Source organism: Anolis sagrei, chromosome 1 (genome assembly GCF_037176765.1).
Source record: "Anolis sagrei isolate rAnoSag1 chromosome 1, rAnoSag1.mat, whole genome shotgun sequence".
NCBI lineage: Eukaryota > Metazoa > Chordata > Lepidosauria > Squamata > Dactyloidae > Anolis > Anolis sagrei.
In genome coordinates this window covers 208,593,878-208,617,178 of record NC_090021.1, presented here as the reverse complement: position 1 = coordinate 208,617,178, position 23,301 = coordinate 208,593,878, and the positions used below count along the sequence as shown (strand labels likewise).

Sequence of the window (23,301 nt, the reverse complement as noted above, 5' to 3'; positions counted from 1 at the left end):
GTGGAACAGCTGTTATGGAGGTACCGTGCTATTTATGCTCCTATTGTGCAGAGAGGGATTACTGCCTGTAACATTAAACCATACCTGATTTTCACATTCGAAAATATAAAACATTTACTAGTTGGTAAAATTACTAATGGAATAGTATGGAATGGAATACTAATAGGTCATATGGGAATGTCCACAGATGTTTTAAAAAATCAAGTATCAGTTAATCTCCGTCTGCCAATATATACACATTTCCTACACACTATGAATGTTTCCTGTGAATAAAATCCTTTGCTCAATTTAAATGGGCATGTGTCACAATTTTAGACATTTAAAGTTACTAAAAGTTTGGAAGCAAAGTAAGTCACACATATATGAGCCACAGGTCAGTGGCAGGACATTTAGAAGGTTCCCATTGCAATTCTTGGCATCTCCAGTTAAAATCAGGATGGTGTTGGAAATGCTTGGAAGCCATAGCTAGTTATGGTTGACCTGCCTAGGTTAGATGGACCAGTGATCTCACGTGGCATAAGACAGCTTTGCTGTGTCCACATATGACCCACATCATGTCAGCCTGAGGACAGAATGATGACAACGATGGCAGATAAACTGCCCAACAACTGGAATTTGTAGAGACTTTGCTGTGGGATGGGATGTTGGTGGAGAGGCAGGAAGAGGATGATGGATAACAGTGGAAAATGGAACAGGTGAGATGAAAACAAGTCTGGCCTGGGGATCTTCCTAATCCCTTTTATAGCTTTGTAAAGATTAGTCGGAACATATTATAAACAGCTTATGCCTGCATTATCATTTCCATGTGATTCTCTGGGGAATTTCTAAGAGTTACAGTGGCCAAGCAAACTAACTTAGCCACAGTAGTGGCTGACTGTGCCAATGAGGCCACAAACCAGGAAAATATATTTATTTTAAAGGTTTTTAACATGAGATGGCTATTTATAAATATGAATTGTCCAGGCATTCTCTCCTTTAAGAGCACAAATGGTGACTGCTGGTTAATTTTTTTTTCATGTGAGGATTTTATATGATTGTTCTTATTCTGGGAGTGGTTTCTTTGAAGAATGGATGAACTGGACCTATAAAATTTATTCAAATTGCTTACAGAAAGTTGTGTCTTAAAAACACAACAAAAGAAGATTTATTTGTTGTCACATTTATGATAAATGTCATCTCTTTTTCTAAACCATTCTGTGAGTCTCTTTCTTGCATATCCTAAAACATTTGAGGCATTTCAGGAAACAACCAGGATGTTCTAAATTATGAAGGATTATATACAATTGTGGAATAACTCATATATTTACCTGAAAACCTTGCTTCCGCTGGTACTTCCGCCTTTGCTGCATGTCAGCAAACGTAGCTGCTCCAGTTGGATAAGTATAGGCCATATGTGGTAGGAAGCTCATTTGATCTATGCCTGGGTATGGTCGTAGCCCAGGAATACTGGTCTGAACTGGTGGCATAAAAGTGGCTGGGGGAAATGCGCTCTGTGGTGGAAGTGTGGTATATAAAGGTTTGGCACTAAAAGGGTTCATACCAAATAATGGATTAGTGCTTTTATCCAAGCTATTTGCATTAGAAAATTCTTTCTTGATAAAAGTCAAGTTCAGTGGTTCATCTGAAGTTTCAGATGACGAAGAAACACTGTTGTGGTCTACATTTACACTACTGGATTTCGTTTTGTTCTTTGTGGCTATAATACTTTTGGGTTCCTTCATTAGTTTTGGTAAAGACAAGTCCAAAGGCTCAGCTTGAAGCTCCTCAGAGGAGAAACTGTTTGGAGTGTAAGAACTACTATGGGAGTTTTTAGAAGATGTGGAAGATAGATTTAATGGAGAAGGAGTATTGCTCCTGGAGTGGTCCAATTTGTCAACTGGTTTAATATTGGTAAAGTGAGTAGGTTTTGTTAGCCTGAGAGGAGTATCACAGTTAGTAACACTGTTATGAAGTTCAGCTATAGATGGTGATGTTATAGAGTCCACAGGCTTTATAGGGGATCTGGCTGACAAAGAGTCTTTCATGGGAGTGTTGTTGGTGGCAGCCAGCACCACCTTGGCACTGCTCCTCTCCAGCGATGGCGACCTGGAAGTCGAGAACTGGTAGACTTTTCTTTGTTCAAACCATTCCTTCACAAATTCCTGAGGAAGGCCAACGGCAATGGAAATTTTCAGTAGTTCATCAGAAGTGGGTTCCATATTCATAGCAAAATATGCTTTAAGTACAGACATATGGTCCTTGTATGGATTGATGGGGCTAGTCATTCCCTTCTCAAGTACCGAAGATAGGAGGAGAGCTTGCTTATCAACAAACACTCCTTGTTTGTTAGGAGCCATGTTTTCATGAGGCTGGAGGACTGCTTTGATTTCTTCATTCATCTTACATAGATAACGTTCATGCTGATGCAGGGGAATGGGACCAGGAAAACTTTCTTTACAGAACTGGCATGAAAATGGAGTAGGTATATTATGATTCTCTATCATTTTATCTTCCGTTACTAGGTCTATTAGGGTGCGTAGCTTTTCTTTCTTGATATTGTTGAGCTGCCTCCTTGAGTCCGTAGTCAAGCTTTGGAGACAAGCTTTGGCTTCATTGACCTTCTCTAGTGTATAGTCAATAATACTTTTAGTGGCACCATTATGACTGACTACTGGAAGACCAACAGGTGGAATACCAGGAGAAGTAACACCTTGTTCTTCTGGTTGAGAACAAGGGTCCTTCATATGATAACCCTTCAGCTTGGAGATCTCATCACTGCTGCAGTCCATTTTCTGCCTAGAAACTGTGTTGTCAACAATCTGTAGTACTTTCTGGACTTCACTTAAATTGCTCCCCATTGCTGGGAATCCAAGTAAAGGTGATTCCATCCCCATTCCTAAGTGCTGCATTGGACTTTGCGTAGGAGCATGGACTCCGATTGGGCTGGTCGCACCAAGTCTACCGTTCATGAAGGGATTAGCACCAGTGAACCCATGGGTTGCCATCAGAACTTTATATTCATTGAAGTCTAGTGGTTCTGTTTTGATTTTCAATAAGCCTGATTGCTCAGACATACTAAGTGGTTTTCCATTCTCCAGCTTGTTTCTCAATTGTGTAATGGCTGAATTAGTAGGTGAGGAAGATACAGAATTAGGAGAAGAACCCGTCTTGATATTGTTTCGCATTCGGCCATTTACAGAGATTAAACCAATACATTTCTTGCTACTGATGTGTGAACTATATGAGCCAGAATGGGAGAAGCGTTTCTTGCAATTTGGACACTCATATGGTTTTTCACCTGTAAGAAATTTTAGAAAATTAAATATTAGTATGAGACAAACCGATTTTTTATATATCTTATGTTGAAGCAATCACATCATGCCTGCTTTTTTTCAGTGACTAAATGTTTGCCCTGTGCAACTGAAAATAATGCCATCTAGAAGTTTTCCAAGTAGTAGCATACTACTGTGTTATACTTTTAGCTTTTATTGCTGCTAATATTTCTTTTGTATGTAGCGAATGCATGAGTGCAGTGTTCCCTGCTTCCTTCTTTAAAAAGAATCAGGGAACCTTACAAAGTGTACTGTGGAAAGCACTAAGCTTGAAAGACTATATATCACACAGCTGTGATTGTAATATCTCAATACAGAGAGCAGAAGAGTATAATTTTACCATGCCTTTTAATAAGGATCCAGGAAACATTCAGTTACCATGACATCCTTACTACGAATATTAGGCTGTGCTATTACTGTAGCAAGTTTTCTACAATAGTAGTACAACTTTGTATGCAGCAGCTGACATGATGAATACTCCAAAATTATTTGGTTCACTGTAGGGTACTAAGCCTATTACAGCAGTTTTACCAAGCTTAATTCTAAATTAAGGGAAATGTATGCTTCAGAATATTGGCAAATACAGACAGTCCCCAAGTTACGAACAAGATAGGTTCTGTAGGTTTATTCTTAAGTTGAATTTGTTTATAAGTTTGTAATTCCAGTAGCACTCACACACACACACACACACACACACACACACACACGAGCTTTGGATAGCTCAGGGAAGGGTTAACACCCCCATGACATTTGTTTTGCTGTCTGTGCCTCTGTTCAGAAGATTTCACCTCACTTTCTGTCCCTGTGATAATTGGAGTGTGCAAAATTTGGCTTATTGTGGAAACAAGGGTTGTTGGTGATAAAGTTTGAGTAGAGACATCTTTCCCCCATGAAAACTCTTTCAGGAGTGAATTTCCCTTTCTAGTGGTAGATTTCTTTCACTTTCTGTTATCTCACCCCCGTTCTTAACTAGGCATCATTTATAAGTTAAATGTTTGTAACTCGGGGACTGACTGTACTGGCTTGTTTTGATTTTGATTATTACATTTCCAGATAGTCCTATGGGGCAACATTCAGATAACAACAACCATCTTTTCCAGGAAGAGGTACTGAAACTTTTTCCTCTTTCATGACAACTTAAGGCTTTGGTCTTTCCACTATCAGAGACCATGTATATTGTTATAATATTTTACTTTTAGACAAGGGGCACATTCAACTGTTTGGATTTTCATTAATGAATTTCAGGTTTATTGATTTGTTCTCACTGGAATACATAAGAGGAAGAATAGAGACGGTAACCAAGTGTGGATCTATGGTTCCTTCTTCTGCTTTTCTGTTCCTCTGTTTATCCCTGTACTTTTGAATTGTTCCTACATGAATTCAGGAGCCACTTTGGAAGTTGTGAACATCTCTTTGGTTCTGAAAGGCACATCAATAACTTCCAGTCCTCGTTCCAAGAATCCCCCACCCCCTTTTCACTCCCTGCTCTGCTTGGTTTTGGTATTCCTATACATGACTGAGGAAAAACTGTGCAAGGAAATATTCTGCAACTTCCTTACTGAGCATTTTAGCAAATATCGTAAAAGGAGAAGGAGAAAAACATTTCCTTGGCTCTTTATTTGGACCTCCTGGTACAAAGCCTCAAGGTAGTTGTTTTTCCCATTTTCTCCTGTCTCCCCAAATGTTTTTGCCAATGTCAGGTTCTGTGTACCCAAAGCAGCAGTAATAACATTTCCCTGCACATCATATTCACATAATGAACAATAGTTCATCAATGCCTATCAAACTTGTGAAAATATACTATTTAGATCAAAGAATGTACTAGCAATTAAGACACATAAAGCAAGTCCACAATCAGCACCATTTATTAACTCTGTTCAGAAATAACCGGAAACTATCGTTTGTTCTTGGGCGATTAAGCCATACACTTCTGCCTCCCACCCTTCCTTTTTTATGCCCCTCACAAAATCAAAAGCTTCCATTTATGAAGTTAAATAAGCCATAGTTTCCCTGAATTTGGGGTCAAGGAACTATGGTTTACTTTAGCTGCAATTATGAGAACAAGTCAGGATCAAAGAACAATTTCAAGATCTTGACTTGCTGTTGAAATTAAAGACAGTTCCCAACATTTGGGTAGCACTGGTGACTGTGGTTATCTTAACTGAAAGCTTCTTTTTTCAGTCGGAGAGGAGGAGGAGGAGAAATGTTCTCATACTGAAAATGTATAGTTTCCTGTCTATCTGGGTCAAGCCACCAGCTTAAATTGGTACAGTGAGTACCCATACGATTCATTTTAACTTGAGGAACTTGAAGGGCCCCAGTTCAAATCAATATTATTTAGAAGTACCTTTGTGAGCAAATCAGTGGTTTGGGCTTAGAACACAAATTTCTTCAGAAAGGTAGCTTAAATGGATGCACACTTAACACAGAATTCAGTGACGTTTTAATGCAGCGTTCATTATATAACTCAATCAGCTACCACCAAGTTTATTACATGTGAGATTTATTCCAGGACACTTCATGTAATACAATTTTCACATATTCTGGAATCCTATTTTTGTAAATGAACAACGTATTGAGCTTCTGGATGAAGTATACCATAGAACTGCACTGAATGACCTGGTGATGTCAAGATAATTGTTCTAGCTGAACCTCTAGATCAGTGGTTCTCAACCTGTGAGTCCCCAGATGTTTTGGCTTTCAACTCCCAGAAATCCTAACACCTGGTAAACTGGCTGGAATTTCTGGAAGTTGTAGGCCAAAACATTCGGGGACCTACAGATTGAGAACCATTGCTATAGACAAGGTTGACCATAGAACCACTCTGGAAGTTTAGAGAGAAGACTTCTCTAGGCATTGCTAGGGCCTCCCACATGATTTTAAGGTATTCAAAGCTATTGACATATAACTGAAACCATGTCCAATGAGCTCACTCAAAGTGTGCCTACTGTTATAGCATCACAGCCTTGGTGATTTTTTAAAGTTTAGGATAACTGAAATCCCGGCTTTACATATGTTTATAATAAATAATTTCAGGTACTATATAAAGTTAATATTTTCGCAGGTTGACACATTCAAGGTATAAAAGTAAGCTATTGCTTCATTTCCCCATTTTCCTGTACCCTGCTATGTGTACCTAGATTTCAAAAGAAGCCCACTTCATTTAATCCAGGAGATCACATTGTGCACACAAAATTATCGGCCTCTGGGAAAATGGTTACCACTATAGTGCATTAGTTAAGAGTGCTGGATCTCAATATGGGAGGCCTCAAGTGCCCAGCCACAAAAGATCCACTGTGCTGGTTGTGCACCAGTTAACCGGTGCCTGCAAGTAGGTGTCCAACTTACTGGAAAACTACAGCTTATGCTAGATGCCTACTGAAAATAAAGCTTTATGCTTCACATGGTTACATCCAGGCAAAATATTTCACTAGTGCATCTTGAAAAATACAGTGTATGGAGACATTCTAAGTTACAAAGGCTGCCAAGTAGGCCCTTTTGTGTAAGTTGCTATTTCTTAATTTCACTTATCATATGATATGGTTGTGACACTACCCAGCCACTCTGAACTCCTTGGGGAAAAGGATAGATAGCTTACAAATATAATTCAATAAAACGAGTGAGGCAGCTGTTCCAAGTAATGGAGCTTGAGGTGTTCCTTGCAGATCCTATACCACAACATGCTTATGGATTTGGAGCTTTTGTACTTTTCATCATTAGAGCTTCCTGCATCTTTTTTAAATAAGAAAATCAACATAGACACATCTAAATGCAAAACAAGCATATGAATTCTTTGAAGTACAAAAAATTTCAGGAAATAAACTGAATTCAATTACTTAACCAGGCAACAAGTTCTCATATGCATCTTCCATGTAAGTTCTTGGTGTATAATCCACCCCACTTTATTTTACTAACTGCAGAAATATGAGGATGCACTAGATACCATTTGTCTACATGAATGATAGATCCAAACTTGATAGTTTCATACAAAATGATATATGTTTTTAAGTTGTCTTTTCTACTTTCTGTCAAAAACTCAACTACTTACCGCTGTGGATTCGCAGATGTTCCTTCAGGTGGTGCTTGTACTTGAAGGCTTTGCCGCACTCTGTGCACTTGAACTTGCGATTGCCTGCTCCTTGGGTCAGCATTTGGTGCTAGAGGAATAAAAACACTAGCATGACTTGTATTCATATACACATGTAGGTAGAGATACAGAATCTGTGTGTGTTTTTCTATTTGGGTAGATGGATAGAGCGGTGGAAAGGGAAGATGGAGGGAGAGAGGGAAGGAGATTTTTCGTTAAAGAAAAAAATAATTAAAGCCATTTTGCATTTTTCTGTCAGAGTGAAAGATCCTCTTGTACATTTATTTGCCTCATCAGCGCTGCCATAAAAATCAAAATGTTGGCAGTAAACCTGGAGCAAATCTGAATGCACTTTCAGCATTTGGTTTGGAATTATTTCTTAAGTCTTTCATCGGCACGGCAATATATTAAGGCATGCAGTGTTTGGAGGAATGGATTTGTTAATTTTTAAAAGAAACGTAGGTTCATAATAATTCCCAGCATATTGTAACTATGTATAATTCTTCATAACATGCTGTTTAAAAACATCTACTTATTGTGCCACTGAACCCTTTAGTGTTATGATTTTTAAGGACAAGGGTTCTTGGCTATGTAATGCAGGAGGCTGTCGCTGGCAGGGGAAAACAAAGTACTGATCAGAGAATTGAACCATCTTTTTGTTTTAATTCCCCTCCCGAGCAAGGCGAAAGAGTCAGGGCAAAACAAGGGAAAACCTTGGCAGAAAGGAGAAGTTTAAAAGCAGCATGGAGATAGAATCAAACACAGCTGACCTTTCAGAACAAGTGAGAAAAGTGCTGTGACTTTGAATTCTGAACAAAAAGGAGGAGGAGGAGGAGGAGGAGGGGAGGGGGAAAGCGGCAGTCATCTAGCCTGGATGTTCAAGGTAGGAGGTCAGCCCTTTTTTTTCCCCCTTCCCCTCCCAAACAGCAATGACACAAAAGCCTATTGCAGAAAAGGCAGCGCAGAAACGGTATGACAACTGCTAGGGTGTGCTGAATCTTCCCACATTCCTAGTGAGACAGATGGTGTTACATGGGACACAGGGAGGGTTGTTCAAACAGCAGCAACCTTCAAAGATCAAGCAGAGCCCAGCCCGCCCAGCGCCATTGAGGGACCAGCGCTCATATGTTGCTGAGTTGCATAAACAAACAGCAACAGCTGCTTTGTCTCCCCCCACAGCCCTCCGAGGACTACTATAAACTTTAGTTGTGCCACTGTTAATATGATACAATCATTTTAATTTACTAATTGTAAATGCCACGAGCAAATGAGGGGACTTTTCAACACCAAAGCTACCATTCGTAATGCGCCAACACAATCACACTCCTGCATGTGAAATTTAAGGCAGTTAGGTGGGATAAATACCCATTCAGTGCCCCCCTCTCTCCTCCTTTTTGTGATTGTAGAAAACAATAGAGGGAGGGGGGAAATACACTGTCTATTTTTTCTGGAAGTGGGAAGTTACAGATTAATATTTCTATCTACCCTTTAAAATGAAATGATAAGCTCTGTCGGAATTATATTTTATCGATTGCAAAGATCAAGTGAGAGACAGTGAGCTAATTACCAAATTGTTTGATTAGAAGGTGGGCCTGATACATGTTTGTCTAATTAAGCACATATTTTATTGAAAAACAGCTGTCAAGATAAATCTAGACAAGTATTATTTCCCGTTCTTTAAGACAGAAAGAAATTAAATGTATAATTCCTATGTAATTGGACCCAGTGCTGATAACTATGTTTTAAGACCCACCACTTAGGTTTTTTTTGTAACTCATCATAGTAGAAGTTTTAGGAAGGAATGCTTTAGTGAGCACGAAAATATACTTTTGGCATGTAAAGAGTTTTCTGGTATGGCCCTTGAGGAGGAATTAGTTCAAGAATGTAATGGATCCTAATCAAATGTTCAAAACAGACACATTCTATTCCAGTAAATCTAATGCTTATAGGTTCAAGGAACCATTTTGATTTATAAGACGTATTCTGTTATGATGTATGCATTTCAGCAGTGATGAATTCTTAGTATGATCATCTGTTACCAAAGCAGTATAAAGTGCACAAGATTTGTGCAATGAGATTGGTTTAAAATATGAACTAGATGAAAATATAAAATGTTCAAGAAAAAGTAATGAATAACAGAAAATTGAGAAGACCCTTGAAATATCTTTAAGATCTTGTGTGGTGTGGAGGGGATAGAAGCTAAAACTGGATGAAAAATGGAATTAAAATTGCTGAGATGTTTAATAATGTATAATTAAAATGCCACAATTTCATTCACATTTTGAGGAACATAAAAAAATGAAACTAAAGTCAAGTTAAAGTGCAAATAAAATTTCTAAATTAGAAATTAACACACTCATTCGATCGTGAACATAAGACTATTAAATCATATTAGAAGAGACCATCAAAAAATCATTTAGACCTCAATTAAAGCTATTACCATTAAAAGATCTGCATCTTCAAAATGCCATGAAAAATTAATAATGATTGCCAATCAAAGCAATATCATTTCTCTAAGGGGTTATTATAGAAAGAAATCACTTAAAACAAGCCCCCCCACCTGGTCTGTCCCCGGCTTGTGCGTCACCATATGCCGCTCGAGCTGGGTTCGGTAGGCAAACGTGTAGTTGCAGAGAGGGCAAGGGAAGTTTTCCTCGTTCTTCTCGTGGCGGTACTTGATGTGCTCCTTCAGGGATGTCAAGCGCTTGTAGCCCCGGTCGCAGTAGGGGCAGGTCAGCAGTTGGGCAAAAGCATCCGGAGTTCCAGGTGGCAGGTCTATAACCGAGGGACAGGAGGAAGAGAAGAAGCGGGACACAAGGTCAGTGGAGGAGTGGCAGCTTATGGGCTCCATGCCCAGGATGGATTGACAGAAATCCCTGCAATCTGCCTGCGTTGGGACGCCAGGGTTTCTACCTAGCCTGCAAGCCACATCAATCACTTTCTGCTCACAAAAGAAAATTAACTTGTATGAAACACTCAAAAATTATTTTAAGACTTTGCTGTTACCTGTTGCAAAACTGGAATTATATTTTTTAGAAAGAAAAAAAACTTGGTTTCTGGATTTATTGATGCTGCGTACTTAACTGCTGGCCTGCTGCCTCCACAAACAACACAGTCTTGTTACTGCTCATGGATGTCTTTTGTTTAATTATTTATTAAAGACTGTAAAAGAATTAGTTAGCAATCCTTACATTGTTCCTTCAAAAACCAATACACTCATTCCAACTAAAGCTACAGCAAGAATATTACTCCTTTACAATTAAGAGTTTTTTAATTGCCCCTCATATTTATTTCACCTACAGAATTTGCTGACTAAAAGAAAGAAATAAGAAAATCACAATATGCTGAAATTACAGCCCCAATCTTTGCGCATGAAATTCCATGCTTCTGCAGCTGTTCCTCAATTTTAAGGTAAACACTCAGGCATGTAGTGCATTTATAATTGCAACAGCTGCAAGAGGTCAGAAGAGTAGCTAAAAATGAATTCCATCCTCACCGTTTTCTTCTTGCCCATTGGCCTCTGGAGTGCCAAGGCGAGACAGTTCCTCGGGGGCTTCTGGGTAAATAATGGCTGTGTCACTGCGTTGTAGGTACTCTGCTATGCTAACTGAGTGTCCATCTCCTTCCTCCAGTTTCCTCTTCGCAAAATATTCTTCAAAGTCCGACGTGCAATTTGCATTCTTAACTGAAATGGAAAACAGGGGCAGATAGAAGACAAAGGGGAACATAAATGGTTTTGCTTCTGCAAAATCTGGGAGATTCATACATGTTTCTATGCATTTTTATTGGAGCTTACATATTGTACCAGATCCTGTATCATATCTACTTAATAATAATAATAAGACTTTATTTATATTCTGCCCTATCTCATTGAAGGAATTCAGGTTTATTTCTCTTATTAATTAATATAGTCTTTGATTTTAAAGAAAATGGATCTGGCGAAATTTCTTTGGATACCACCCACTCATGACAGATGGCCTTTTTCATTGAAACAGTGATGAAAGGTATGGTGTTCTATAATACCTATGTACATTAAATAACTTTCATATACATTGGATCTCAAGTGCATCTTAAGGATACTCCACTAAGATTATTACCAAATAACTGGGCATAATTGTAGCCTCTGGGAGCATTTCTTAAACATTTTGAGACCATTATTGGGCATGCTCATCTCAGTCACTTGATAGGTTAAAGAGGCTTTGGATACCTACAAACCAGATAACTGGAATTCAAGTTCATAAATCTTTATCAAACTGTTACTTTGGTATCTTTAGCAAAAAATAAAATAAATAAAACTGGTGTGGGCTGCCTGCCTATCTTCGCCCAGATCTTCATAGTGATGCTGTTTCTTAGGCAGATTACACAAAAAAATAGTCAAACAAATCGGGAGAAAAGAGTCAAGACTTGCTATTTGGCCCTTCAAGATTTGATTCTTCAACAAATGAGAATTCCAGTCTTCCTCGATTCAAGGATTTTTAGCTCAAGTAAAAATAAAATGGTTTAAACCATCCACCTTTTTGCAAAAGAGGACATATGTTGATCACATAATGTGATGCCTAGGACTATTTCACAAAACAGAACCACATATTTCTGTAATGCAACCGTGCATGGCAGGCCCTTAAAACTATTTTTGCTGTCTGTACTGTTTTTCTTTTCTTTTTCCTCATTAAAATATAAACTTGTTATATGTTTTATTGCCCATGCCGTGCCCATGAAAAATAATGTCCTTTGAACCACAAAGCATACTCTTGCGAAAATTAATAATTTCCCTTCCATGCTTTCTGAACATTAGACATAGGAACCATTTGGTAAAACCTATGATGTTATAGAAGATTATTAATCCAGGAGATCTGGCATCCAGTCTGTGGATCAGTTAGTTATGCATGTTTAATACTTATAGTGTTGAAGTAATTCAGAATAAAATCAAAGCAGCATGTATAACCCTGATATTTTCTTTTAAACTGTATTTTAGAAAGCACCTCTTCAGCATATATACCATCAAAGACTCTGACTTGTATTTAGATTTTACTATTCATAACTATTAAGGCTTTGCTACATTTATTTGGTTAGGTCAGATTACAAACTGAGTGCCTAGATGATTACAATATTTTTCTCGTGCACACAAAGCAACCCAAATAGAGATCAACTTGATTCTGCTCTCTGTTACCATAGCATAAATCAGCAGTATCTGCCCTAAAATCAATGGGGTCGGATTGATAATTATAGAGTGAAAGCAGCGCTAGATTTACATCATTGTAACTTAGACTGAGGGAGGAAACCAGCACACAGGGTTACTGAAATATTTAGCATCTTTGCCTCAAGGCAACAGATAAAGGAGAAAATCCATTACGGTGCCATATGTAGTCAATGGTGTTAGGGTAAAACCAACTTCTACACCTCTGTTTGCTGAAGACTAAAACCGTAACCCCCAAAATGGATTACGGGGAAGGGATAACAATTTACTAGCAAAATACAAATATCTCATTCTAGAAGAAGAAGGAAACTGCCCAACAAAACTTGCAGCTAGAAACTATCAAATCCCAAGAGATGCTTTAATATCATTTACAGAAGGAAGCAATTCTGGCAATAGCTTCATGGATGTTGTTAATAAAAATGTTTCAGTTCCTGTCAATATGCAACATCTTTCTTCAACGCACAACCTGCTGAGCTCAAGTTAAACAAGCACAGCACAATTGGTTCCTCAGACAAGGTCATGATTAAGACGGATGAATCGGATGGGCAAAAGGAAGGATAGGCACAAAGGTTGCAAACGGAAAGCTTCTCTTTATAAACAGCCCTGAAGTAGCTTAGGAAATTAAATGGGTAAAACTCAAGATACTTGGCTGCAGGGGAGGGTTGGAGTGGGGATACTGGGTGAGATAGTGTGGCCAAAGATGTAATGGCTTCCTTGATCAGTTGGCCAACAACATTCATACTCTCTAGCTCTTTTAAAATACCATTCATATCTTCTGTCATGTACAGCATGATAGTGATTTTCCAGGAATTATCTTTTTTAAAGCTCAGCTCCTTGGTCTGTTATATTACTTTCTTCGCACATTAGAAAGAATCCAAATATCCTTGCACACAGTTCTTCACAAACAAGCAAGATTTGCATTTCCAGGCAGATCCTCATCCCACCCATTTTTAAACAAAAAAGAAATTCAGAACACTTTTCATTCTATTCTCCAAAAGAACTTCTATCTTTATATTTTGAGAAGAGTGTCTTCCAACTAACTGGGAACTAATGCCTTCAGCTCTTGGATTGCAATATTAAATGATGGCATAAAGAATACAATATGTGTGTTCGTGCATACACGTTTTTTGTGCACGCACGGAAACCCTTGGTCAGAAGTTTCCATCCAGTCATATTTGTCCCAGGCCTTCTCCAAGAGGAGACTTGCTAGTCAAATGAAAAAAGATGACCATTGATATGGTTGGTAAAGATCTGTTTTACCAACACCCAGCACCTCATCCTATGATAACAAACGGGTAACCCCCTGTTAATACGTTCATTAAAAGGTCTTCCAAGTTGACTTCTAGTCCATATTGCTCTCATAGGCTATTGCAACCACTGCTATTTCCTTTAGTTGTTTGGAATCCAGTCACATTCAGGTCATGCTACAGAGCAACTATCTAACGCAGAGCAGTGAATGAATGACAACAACTGTTTGGCACATTGAAATTGCCACGGTTCCAAGAGGTTCCCCCAACACAGGAGCAGGACTGGGTGGGTGAATGGGAGGTTGCAGGAAGAACTGGAAATTTGCCAAAAATTCTCACTCTCTCCTCAGATGGAATGTTCTGTTGGATGACAGGATCTTCCTTCAGCAGAGGAAAATCATTGGACAGAACCCATGTAGTGGAAATAAATCTGGGCAAGCTTGGGAAGAATGAGATGAGATTGTGAGAGCTCTTCTTCTTGTGTTGGATCTTTATCATTAGATATTTTGGAAGTTTACAACTTTTTCAATTTTTTCTCTTCTACAGTTTGTTTACATATAAATATGTGTAGGTGTTCCCAAAGAACTGAATATATAATTTGGATTGAGGAAGGACTATAAGGTGATGCAATTGTAATTGACACAGGAATGAAAGAAATATCCTAAAGGCAACTTTTTAAAAATCAGAAGAGTGGTTTCTAGGAAACATTAGGATAGTAGGGACAGCAAGGGACAAAACTGTAGATGGGTAAATCAGCAAATGGTGCCAGTTTGGTGTAGTGGTTTGAGCAATCGGTCATGACACTGGAGAGCAGGGTTCAAATCCTCTCTCAAGCTCAGAGGAAGATAATTACAAACCTCTTCTTGCCAAGAAAACCCTGTGATTCGTTTGCCTTAGGATCGCCATAGGTGGGAAACTACTTGAAGACACAAAACAATCCAATCATCTCAACTATTGTGCAGCACAAAGGGTTTTGTCTATTGATCAAGTAACAGAAAATATCTTATGTTATCTGAATGGAATTCCATTCAGTAGTCAAGCTGCTGTATTTTACACGAGCTGCAATTTCTGAGACATCTTCAATAAAAGTCCCGTGTAGAATGCATTGCAGTAGTCTAATTGGTAAATTGCCAATGTTTGGGATACTGTAGCTGAGTTAACACAGTCTAGACTAGTCAAAGCCCATGCACTCCAAGTCACCAATCTGCCTGGGCCTCCAGTGACAAGGGTAGGCCTAGGAGGACTCCCGGACTGCGCACCTGCTCCTTCACGGGCATTGCAACACCATCAGGGCAGGTAACCTACCCAATTCCCAGACTCGAGGACCACCAATCCAAAGAGCCTCCGTCTTACTGGGATTCAGCCTCAGTTTATTCATCCTCATCCAGCCCATTACAGCATCCGGGCAGTGCTCCAGCACCTCCACAGCCCCAGCCGACTCTGATGACAAGGAGAAGTAGAACTGAATGTTATCAGCATAGGGATGGTACCCAACCCTAAAACTCCTAATGGCCTCTCCTAGCAGCCTCATATGTGTGTGTGTGTGTTTGTGTGTTGAACAGCAAGGGAGACAAGACTGAATCCTGTGGCACCCCAAAGCACCATGATCATGAGCTGAGCACAAGTCCCCAGGTGCCAATCTTTGGAAATAACTTTGCAGAAAGGAGCAGAAACCACTGCAAATTAGTGCCTCCTAGTGTTGTGTGAATGTGTCCCCAGACTACATTTGAACAGAACTTCACACATGGGATATTACTACTGAAGGAAGAGAAGGGAATTTTCATTCGTTCTTTCTTTCCTTTGTAACCACCTTCAGTTCCCCAAAAGTCTACTTTGGAAGTTTGCATGGGGGATATTTGTAGTCCTCTGGGAAGTGGCAAGGAACCTGCTTCCCACAGCATAGGTCTTTGCAGGATTGTGTTCCCTTTCACAAATGAAAAAACTTTCAGCTCCATACATTCCAACTATCCTGCTTTCTCTGTTGCTTTCAAAATGTCCTGAACTCTCTCCTCCTTCCATTTCCCACTTTCTCCTCAGCTTATTTCAACTGCTAACCACTGAGTGCATAGTTTACAGCACAAAGGTAGTTTGCATTCGCTGAACTCGGGCTGGGGGAGGGAGAGAAAAGCTGGGGCAGAAGTTTCTCTGTGTAGTCTCAGGCAAAAGCAAACAGCTACAGCTTCTCTTAGCCTTTGCATGGTCCTCATTAATAACTTTTTCCATCTTGATCACTTCCTGAAATTGCTTGGCCAAACATACCCATATTCACAAAACAACAATGGCAACAGAACTTTTCAGCAGCCATCACTAGGCCTTCATGCATATTTTTCAAATCAATGAAAGCAGTTCAGGATGCAAAACTATCACCCTAGCATTGCAGATCTGTAGGTAAAGGTTTCCCCTTGACATTAAGTCTAGTCATGTTCGACTCTGAGGGGGGGGGTGGTGGTGCTCATCTCAATTACTAAGCGGAAGAGCTGCCATTGTCCATAGATGCCTCCAAGGTCATGTGGCCAGCATGACAGCACGGTGTGCTGTTACTTTCCCACCGGAATGATATCTATTGATCTATTCACATTTGCATGTTTTTGAACTGCTAGGTTGGCAGAAGCTGGGGCTAAAAACAGGAGCTCACCCCCTCCCCGGAATCGAACCGCTGACCTTTTGGTCAGCAAGTTCAGCAGCTCAGCAGTTCAACATGCTGTACCACTGGGTTAATTGCCTTCCTTGATAGTAAATACCTCTGCGTTTTTAGTGCCAAAAGATTTAAAATTTTAAAAAGATTAGTTGATTGAAGGCATATATGAAACCAGATATTCTGTTTATCCTATCATCACAAAACATACAATTGCCCACTTATTGTGAACCTCTCTTTACCTGCCCCTTCACTCTTGCCTGTTTCATAAGATCCGCAGCCTCATGTTTTGTTTCCTTCAGCTAGTCTAAAACAATTCCAAACTGGCTTTGCACAGGAGGCTGTAATTGCCTTCCTTGATAGTAAATGTCTCTGAGGTTTTTGAATTTGGACATTATTCAGTGTCTTTGTATATTAAAGGAATTCAGGAGCTAAAGCAAATGTTTATGTCTAAGTTATAAACCTTAAAAACCATGGGATTTACTGAGGAGCAGATAGCTCCTTAACCGAAACAATGTTAGCCGTGAGATTATACTTTACAGAATAATATAAATATCAAATGTCATCTGAATGCAGATCAGGCATTTCAGAGTTTTCCTTCTCTTAGTGCGAAGCAATTGATCATCAGTGGAATAAGCGATCCGTGTGGCAAACAAGACTGCGCTCGGCCTCTCCCCAGTCCCACGAATGGCCTTTTAACTGAAGGCAGTTTCTCCTTATATGCCCTTTGCAAGATTCCTATGCGTATAGCCACTCTCAGCATCGATTCCTTGTGAATTTAAATTGCACGCAGAAATCACACTCCCATCTGTGAGTCAAGCTTTTTAGGAAGATGTAAAGTAAGTGACCTCACTAAGGAAGTCTTGTTTTAATTAAGGGCTGGGGCAGGGACTCCTTAAAGCCTGAGGTAGCATAACATCATATGAACTGTGCATAAACCACACTAAGGAAAGTAGATATTTAAAGGAGACACTCAAGAGCTTGGGAGGCCAGTTATTTCTTGTGGGAACCCTTGCTGTAAGATGGAGATAGCTGCTCCTAATCGGCAACAAAGCTAATAAAACCACAGCCTTCATTAAGCAGGAAGTGGCAGGCCCTCATTGGTATACGCAGATTAGAGTCTCAAAACGATCATTCCTTTTAACTTGCCAACTTTTACTTCTGTTTCCCTCTCTGCAGAGAACTCTTTTCCTACTTAAAACAAAAATACTGCCTCAGCAAAGTGTACTTGTCTGCTGCTCTTGTGTGTTGGGTAGAGCGGGGTCTTTGCGTGTGCTTTAAATCTATGGGGATTTTGCTCATCCATTTCCTTAATATACTTATTGGAAGTAAACACTGCTGAACAGTGCTGGATGACATGGTACTCATTTTAGCTCTACAATAAATAGTCAATTCCATTAATGCTCACCATGCTTAGAGACCATCACCATCACCACCACCACTTTGTGGTCACCTATGAAACATGACTGCAAAATCTAGCACTGGTGCTGACACTGCTATTCACTGTCTTCCACACTGGGTCTCAACCTGTGGGGTGTGATCCTTTGGGGTGATTGCATGGTAATTGTTTTGAGAGGGAACTTTTGCGACATTAAATTATTATTGTTTTAATTATCATTTGATCAAAAGCAGCTTCTTACTGAACACATTTGTTGCTGCTGCGGTGGCCTTGACACATTACCCATTGTGACGTCACTTAATGCTCCTCAACGACCTATATGTTTAGTCATATCATCATTGCTTGCTCTCAAGTAGGGCCAGCGTGTGTGTGTGTTTGCAAATCATTGGTCCTATGGAAATCCAGCTGGAATGGGACTGCTACCAGAATGGTTTCCCAAGAGGACAAAATGCAAATCATTGAAATCTACTTTCTCAATTAGGTGTGTACAGGCAGTCTCCAAGTTACAAACATCCAACTTACAAACAGCTCATACTTAAGAACAAGGAATGAGATAACAGGAAGTGAGAGAAATCTATCCTTAGGAAAAGAAATTTCCTCCTGGAAGAGTTATCATGGGGGAAAGGGGTCTCCACTGAAGCTTTCTCAGCAATCCTTGTTTCTACAACAAGCCACATTTTTCAAAATCCAGTCATCACAGGGACAGAAAGTGAGGTGAAATCTTCAAAACAGGAGCATAGAGAGCAAAGCAAACACCACAGGGGTGTAAACCATTCACTATGCTATCCAAAGCATGTGTGTATGTGTGTGTACCTGTTCTAACTTACATACAATTTCAACTTAAGAATAAACCTATATAATCTATTTGTAACTTGGGGGCTGCCTGTATATTTGTTGGTACTTATCCCTCAAAGCAGGGTTGTCAAATCCCTTTTCATCAGCCTACATCATCAGCCTACATCAGCCTTATGGTTACCTTAAAGGGGCTGTTGAATCCATGGATAGAGAATCCGTGGATACAGAGAACCAACTATTTTTTAACATAGTTCTTGGTGTCCTTTCATTTTTACTCAGTTTGAGTCCCCAGATGTTATTGAACAACAACACCCATCACTTTTGGTTATCTGCCATGCGGACTGGGAGTTGCAGCCCAGCAGCAGCATTTGTGGCTCCGAGGTTCGGGAAAGGTGAGAGGACATTTTAAAGTCAGCCATCATATCCAGAAGCCTTGGATCTCAATTCAAACTATCCTGTCTAAACAGAACAAACTGCAGCCTTCCAAATGTTACTGTATCTCAACTCCCATCAGTTCTAGTCATGGAGTCTAATAAGGAGGAATACAGGAGTTGTAGTCCAGCATCTGAAGGGCCACCTCAAATGACATGGGGGGCTGGATTCAGCCGTTGAGTTGGACACATGTGACTCAAAGTAAAAACAGCAATTGAGCCATTAATGTGACCTAATTTACTATGATAAAGACAGCAGTCATGTTTGTAGCCAGGTATTTGCAATTTCTATATAAGTGAATGGAACTTAGAAGTGACAGCTGTGTGGGAGACTGCCATGCACTTGTAATTTTGTCAGAATCCTAGGGGGCATCTATACTGTAGAATTAATGCAGTTTGACATCACTTTAACTGCCATGGCTCAATACTATAGAGCAGGGGTCCTCAAACTTTTTTAACAGAGGACCAAGTCACAGTCCCTCAAACTGTTGGAGGGCCGGATTATAATTTGGAAAAAAAATGAATGAATTCCTATGCACACTGCACATATCTTATTTGTAGTGCAAAAACACTTAAAACAATACAATAATTAAAATGAAGAACAATTTTAACAAATATAAACTCATTAGTATTTCAATGGGAAGTGTGGGCCTGCTTTTGGCTGATGAGTTGTTGTGTGCTTTCAAGTCATTTCAGACATAGGTTGACCCTGAGCAAAGGCTGGGTAAATGGCCTTGGAGGGCCGTATCCGGCCCTTGGACTTTAGTTTGAGGACTCCTGCTATAGAGTCTTGGGAGTTGTAGTTTGGCAAGGCAGAGAAGTCTAAAGACTACATCTCCCATGGTTCCATTGCCTTAAGCCAGGGCAATTCAAGTGTTGTCAAGCTGCATTAATTGCACCCTCAGAAACAATTCAGAAATTACTCTTGCCACATGCCAGTGGTGGCTGGCATTGATACTGAGATTCTCCATGCATTTAAAGCTTTGAAACACTGTCATTGCCACAGACAGTTGATACCGAAAGGAAGTGCTTGGACTGGCATTCCATAGAACCCAAGAATGTTTCAAGTGCCTCTTAATTTAACTAAGAAAAAAATGTATGAATCCATCCCAGGATATTAATATGCTGCAGTCTTTGAGTCTGCTAGCGATGGAGAATATCAGCACAGGGGCCAACTAGTAGTCCAACACTACTGTACTTACTGCAGCTTTGTTGTGACAACTCAAGGAAATGGCAAAGGCATGCTGAGAGAATCTTTGAAAGTTTTGGTCATGATTTTCCATATAAATAGACTCACTTGCGACATTTTTAAAAAGAAAAGAATCTGGATATGGTTTAGACCCTTTGATATCTAATTACTAACACTACCACATATGTCTCTAGATTTTTTTAAAGGAAAACAATATTTGTGAAACAAAACAATTTTTCAGCATGGGTTCATCAAATTCTGCATTCATATGTGATCAAAATAAAATGACTTCATTTTACTTTGCAGATAACTCTCAAATATAAAAAACTAACATGCCAAACAAAAACTAAGAGAAATTCCCCCTCCCAAATCAACATTAATAAAAGTGATGTCCTTTTTAAAATTATTTTTCCCCATGAGAATCAGGCAAGTCAGTTTGTTATGATGTCTAATAAGAATATGTGGGTGTGTGCCGTCATTAAAGAAGTGTGAGTAATAAAATCCTTGAAACATTTGGGTGCCACCTTCTTTAACAACGTTTCCAGTGGGTGATAACTAAAAATCATCCAATCGCATAATGGAATGTTAGAATTACTTATTTCGGATGGAAATTAGTCTAGGGACAATGTGAAACAACTTGTGCCTTCTGGAAAAGGTTCCTTTGCTTTTGTTTTTATGAAGCTAAAAACCTTTCCTCATCAACTTCACATTATGGTGACCTCCTCGCACGAACTGCATTAAGTCCTTGAGATCCAGAGACACAACATTGAAAAACACAGGTGTTTTCCCCAACCAAAAGGAGATTGTAAAAGGAGAATGGGAATAAGTGAGCTACCTTTACCACAACCATGGCTGCCAATCAAATGCAAATAGCTTTTAGTAATAACTAAGACAAATAATCTGATGTCTTATTAGTTTTCTGCCAAGCAGTAGAGATAGGGTTTGGAAATGACGTCTCTTTGGCATCTGTGTTGCTTTCCTGTCATCTATATGCAAAGGCAGATTTCTGAGAACAGAGAGGGAAGACATAATCAGGGAAAGTGGGGAAAAGGGAACTCTATATGAAGCTATATAATGACTGTGTAATAAACGTGTGTGTGTGTGGATACACACACACACGCACACACACACATATATAAACTCAGTACAGCTCCCTTATCCACAGAGTCAATATCCATGTTCAAAAACATATCCCTTATAGGTGTTTGCAACTCTCTCTAGGTCCTCCAGTGAGTTTCTATGTGTACTTCTGGCCCAAATATAATCGAAATATTGGGTTTGCTATTATCCACTGTTTCAGTTATCCACATGGTTCAGGGGGAATGTATCCCCTGCAGATACTGGCATTGTACTTTATATATATTTACACACTTATTTTCTTTGTATCAGAATGCCCCAGTGCATCTAATGTAAGCTTGGAGTTTGGTGTAGAAAATAAAATTCATCACTATTGTAAATATGCTTGGACAGATTCTAAAAATAAGATAATTCCAGCTATATTAAATGTCATGTCAACAGCACCTGTATTTGGAAAATATCTTACAGCACTGGAATTTGCTTGCTCCCAAACATATTACCACAGTAAACAAAAAAAAAGAGAGAAAAATGAAGGCAGGACAAAGAAAATCTTGTTATCAAATGCTAAGGCAACATTCCTAACAACATGGATTTCTTTGAGGATATTCCCAGTAACTTTAGTGTGGTTTCTATCATAGTAAAGCAATTAAAGATATTTTAAATACAGGTTATTAGGCATAACCCAAACATTTAGCTATAAAAATAAACTAGTCTCTCTAACTCACAAAAAATAGATCTGGCTAACTAATGGATACAATCTAACTGACAGAAAACTCTATTTAAACAAAAATTAATCACTAGTAAGAGAAACCAAAGACATTTCCAAAGATGGGTCCTCACCTGTTCCATTGTTTCCAGTGGTCTGAATGGCAGCTTCAGGCCCCATGGCGTCATACTCTTCCTTCATTTCTTCTGTAAACACAACAATGTACATTTTAGTGCAAACACACTTCAGTAACAAAGGCTCTCATGAAGAAGCTCCTTTTTAGATTTTTAGATCCTACTATAGGAATGTGTGCCTGTTTCTATCAGGCAAGGGAAGCAGCAGCTGCCTCCAGAATCCTAATTGAACCTGTGTGAACAGCAGAACAGAGAAAAGGGGAGAAAGTTATGTGTCTCCTTCACCAGTTACCCCAAACAAGTTGATCTATATATAAATCTAAAACATTTGTCCACCAAAAAAGAAATTGTAAGAAAAGTGGAAACTGGTAGTTTCATTTCACATATGCATTGAATAAATAGTTTGCTGAAATGTGCTGACCTGCTCCTCTTTTTTTTTTGTAGCATAGAAACTACTTCCTACTTTTCCCCTGTTATTTCTGCCTTTAGTACATTTTTGTTATTGCTAAAATAACTTTTTTCATGTCAGTAGTGATTTGAAAAACTGCAAGTCGCTTCTGGTGTGAGAGAATTGGCTGTATGCAAGAATGTTGCCCGGGGGGTACCCAGATGTTTTACCATCCTGTGGAAGACTTCTCTCATGTCCCCATATGAGAAGTTGGAGCTTACAGATGGCAGCTCACCCCGCTCCCCTGATTTGAACCGCCAACCTTTAGGTCGGCAGACAGTCAGCAGTCCTGCTGACCCAAGGGTTTAAGTAATGCCCTGAAACACATTTCATTTTGTTAAGTGAGTGTACCTTTACTTAGAAAACAGTTTACCAAAAACCAACCAAACTGAAGTAACAAGGACAATGTAATTCAGCAGAAGTACAAAACAAGGCAATTATAACTTGTTTTGTTCAGGCAATTTCATACATTTGATTAGGTCAGATGATCAGCCATTTTGCACAATATTTTCTTCCAGGTGAAAAATTTTAGTTGTTATTGGGTATGTGCTTGTATAACACATTTCCCATTATCTGAGAAGTTTTGGAAAAGGGTGACAGTAATGATTGCTATTACAATTCAGAATTATCTGGTCAAACATGTACCAA

At 39.3% G+C, this 23,301-nt stretch overlaps 1 protein-coding gene across 9 annotated transcripts in view; it reads right to left on the bottom strand.

The window, feature by feature from the left end:
• ZEB2 (zinc finger E-box binding homeobox 2) overlaps window positions 1-23,301 on the bottom strand; it is a 188,188-nt gene that overhangs the window by 24,543 nt on the left and 140,344 nt on the right. For 7 of the 9 annotated variants that reach the window (XM_067472748.1, XM_067472710.1, XM_067472716.1 and 4 more), the window contains 6 exons: window positions 22,206-22,277; window positions 15,145-15,279; window positions 10,895-11,083; window positions 9,959-10,173; window positions 7,360-7,468; window positions 1,308-3,277 (listed from right to left, as the gene is read on the bottom strand). In XM_067472748.1, coding sequence (XP_067328849.1) covers window positions 1,308-3,277; window positions 7,360-7,468; window positions 9,959-10,173; window positions 10,895-11,083; window positions 15,145-15,279; window positions 22,206-22,277 — 2,690 coding nt within the window. The remainder of the gene's footprint in view (window positions 1-1,307; window positions 3,278-7,359; window positions 7,469-9,958; window positions 10,174-10,894; window positions 11,084-15,144; window positions 15,280-22,205; window positions 22,278-23,301) is intronic. The other 2 variants (XM_067472719.1, XM_060776254.2) reach the window with 1 other exon arrangement.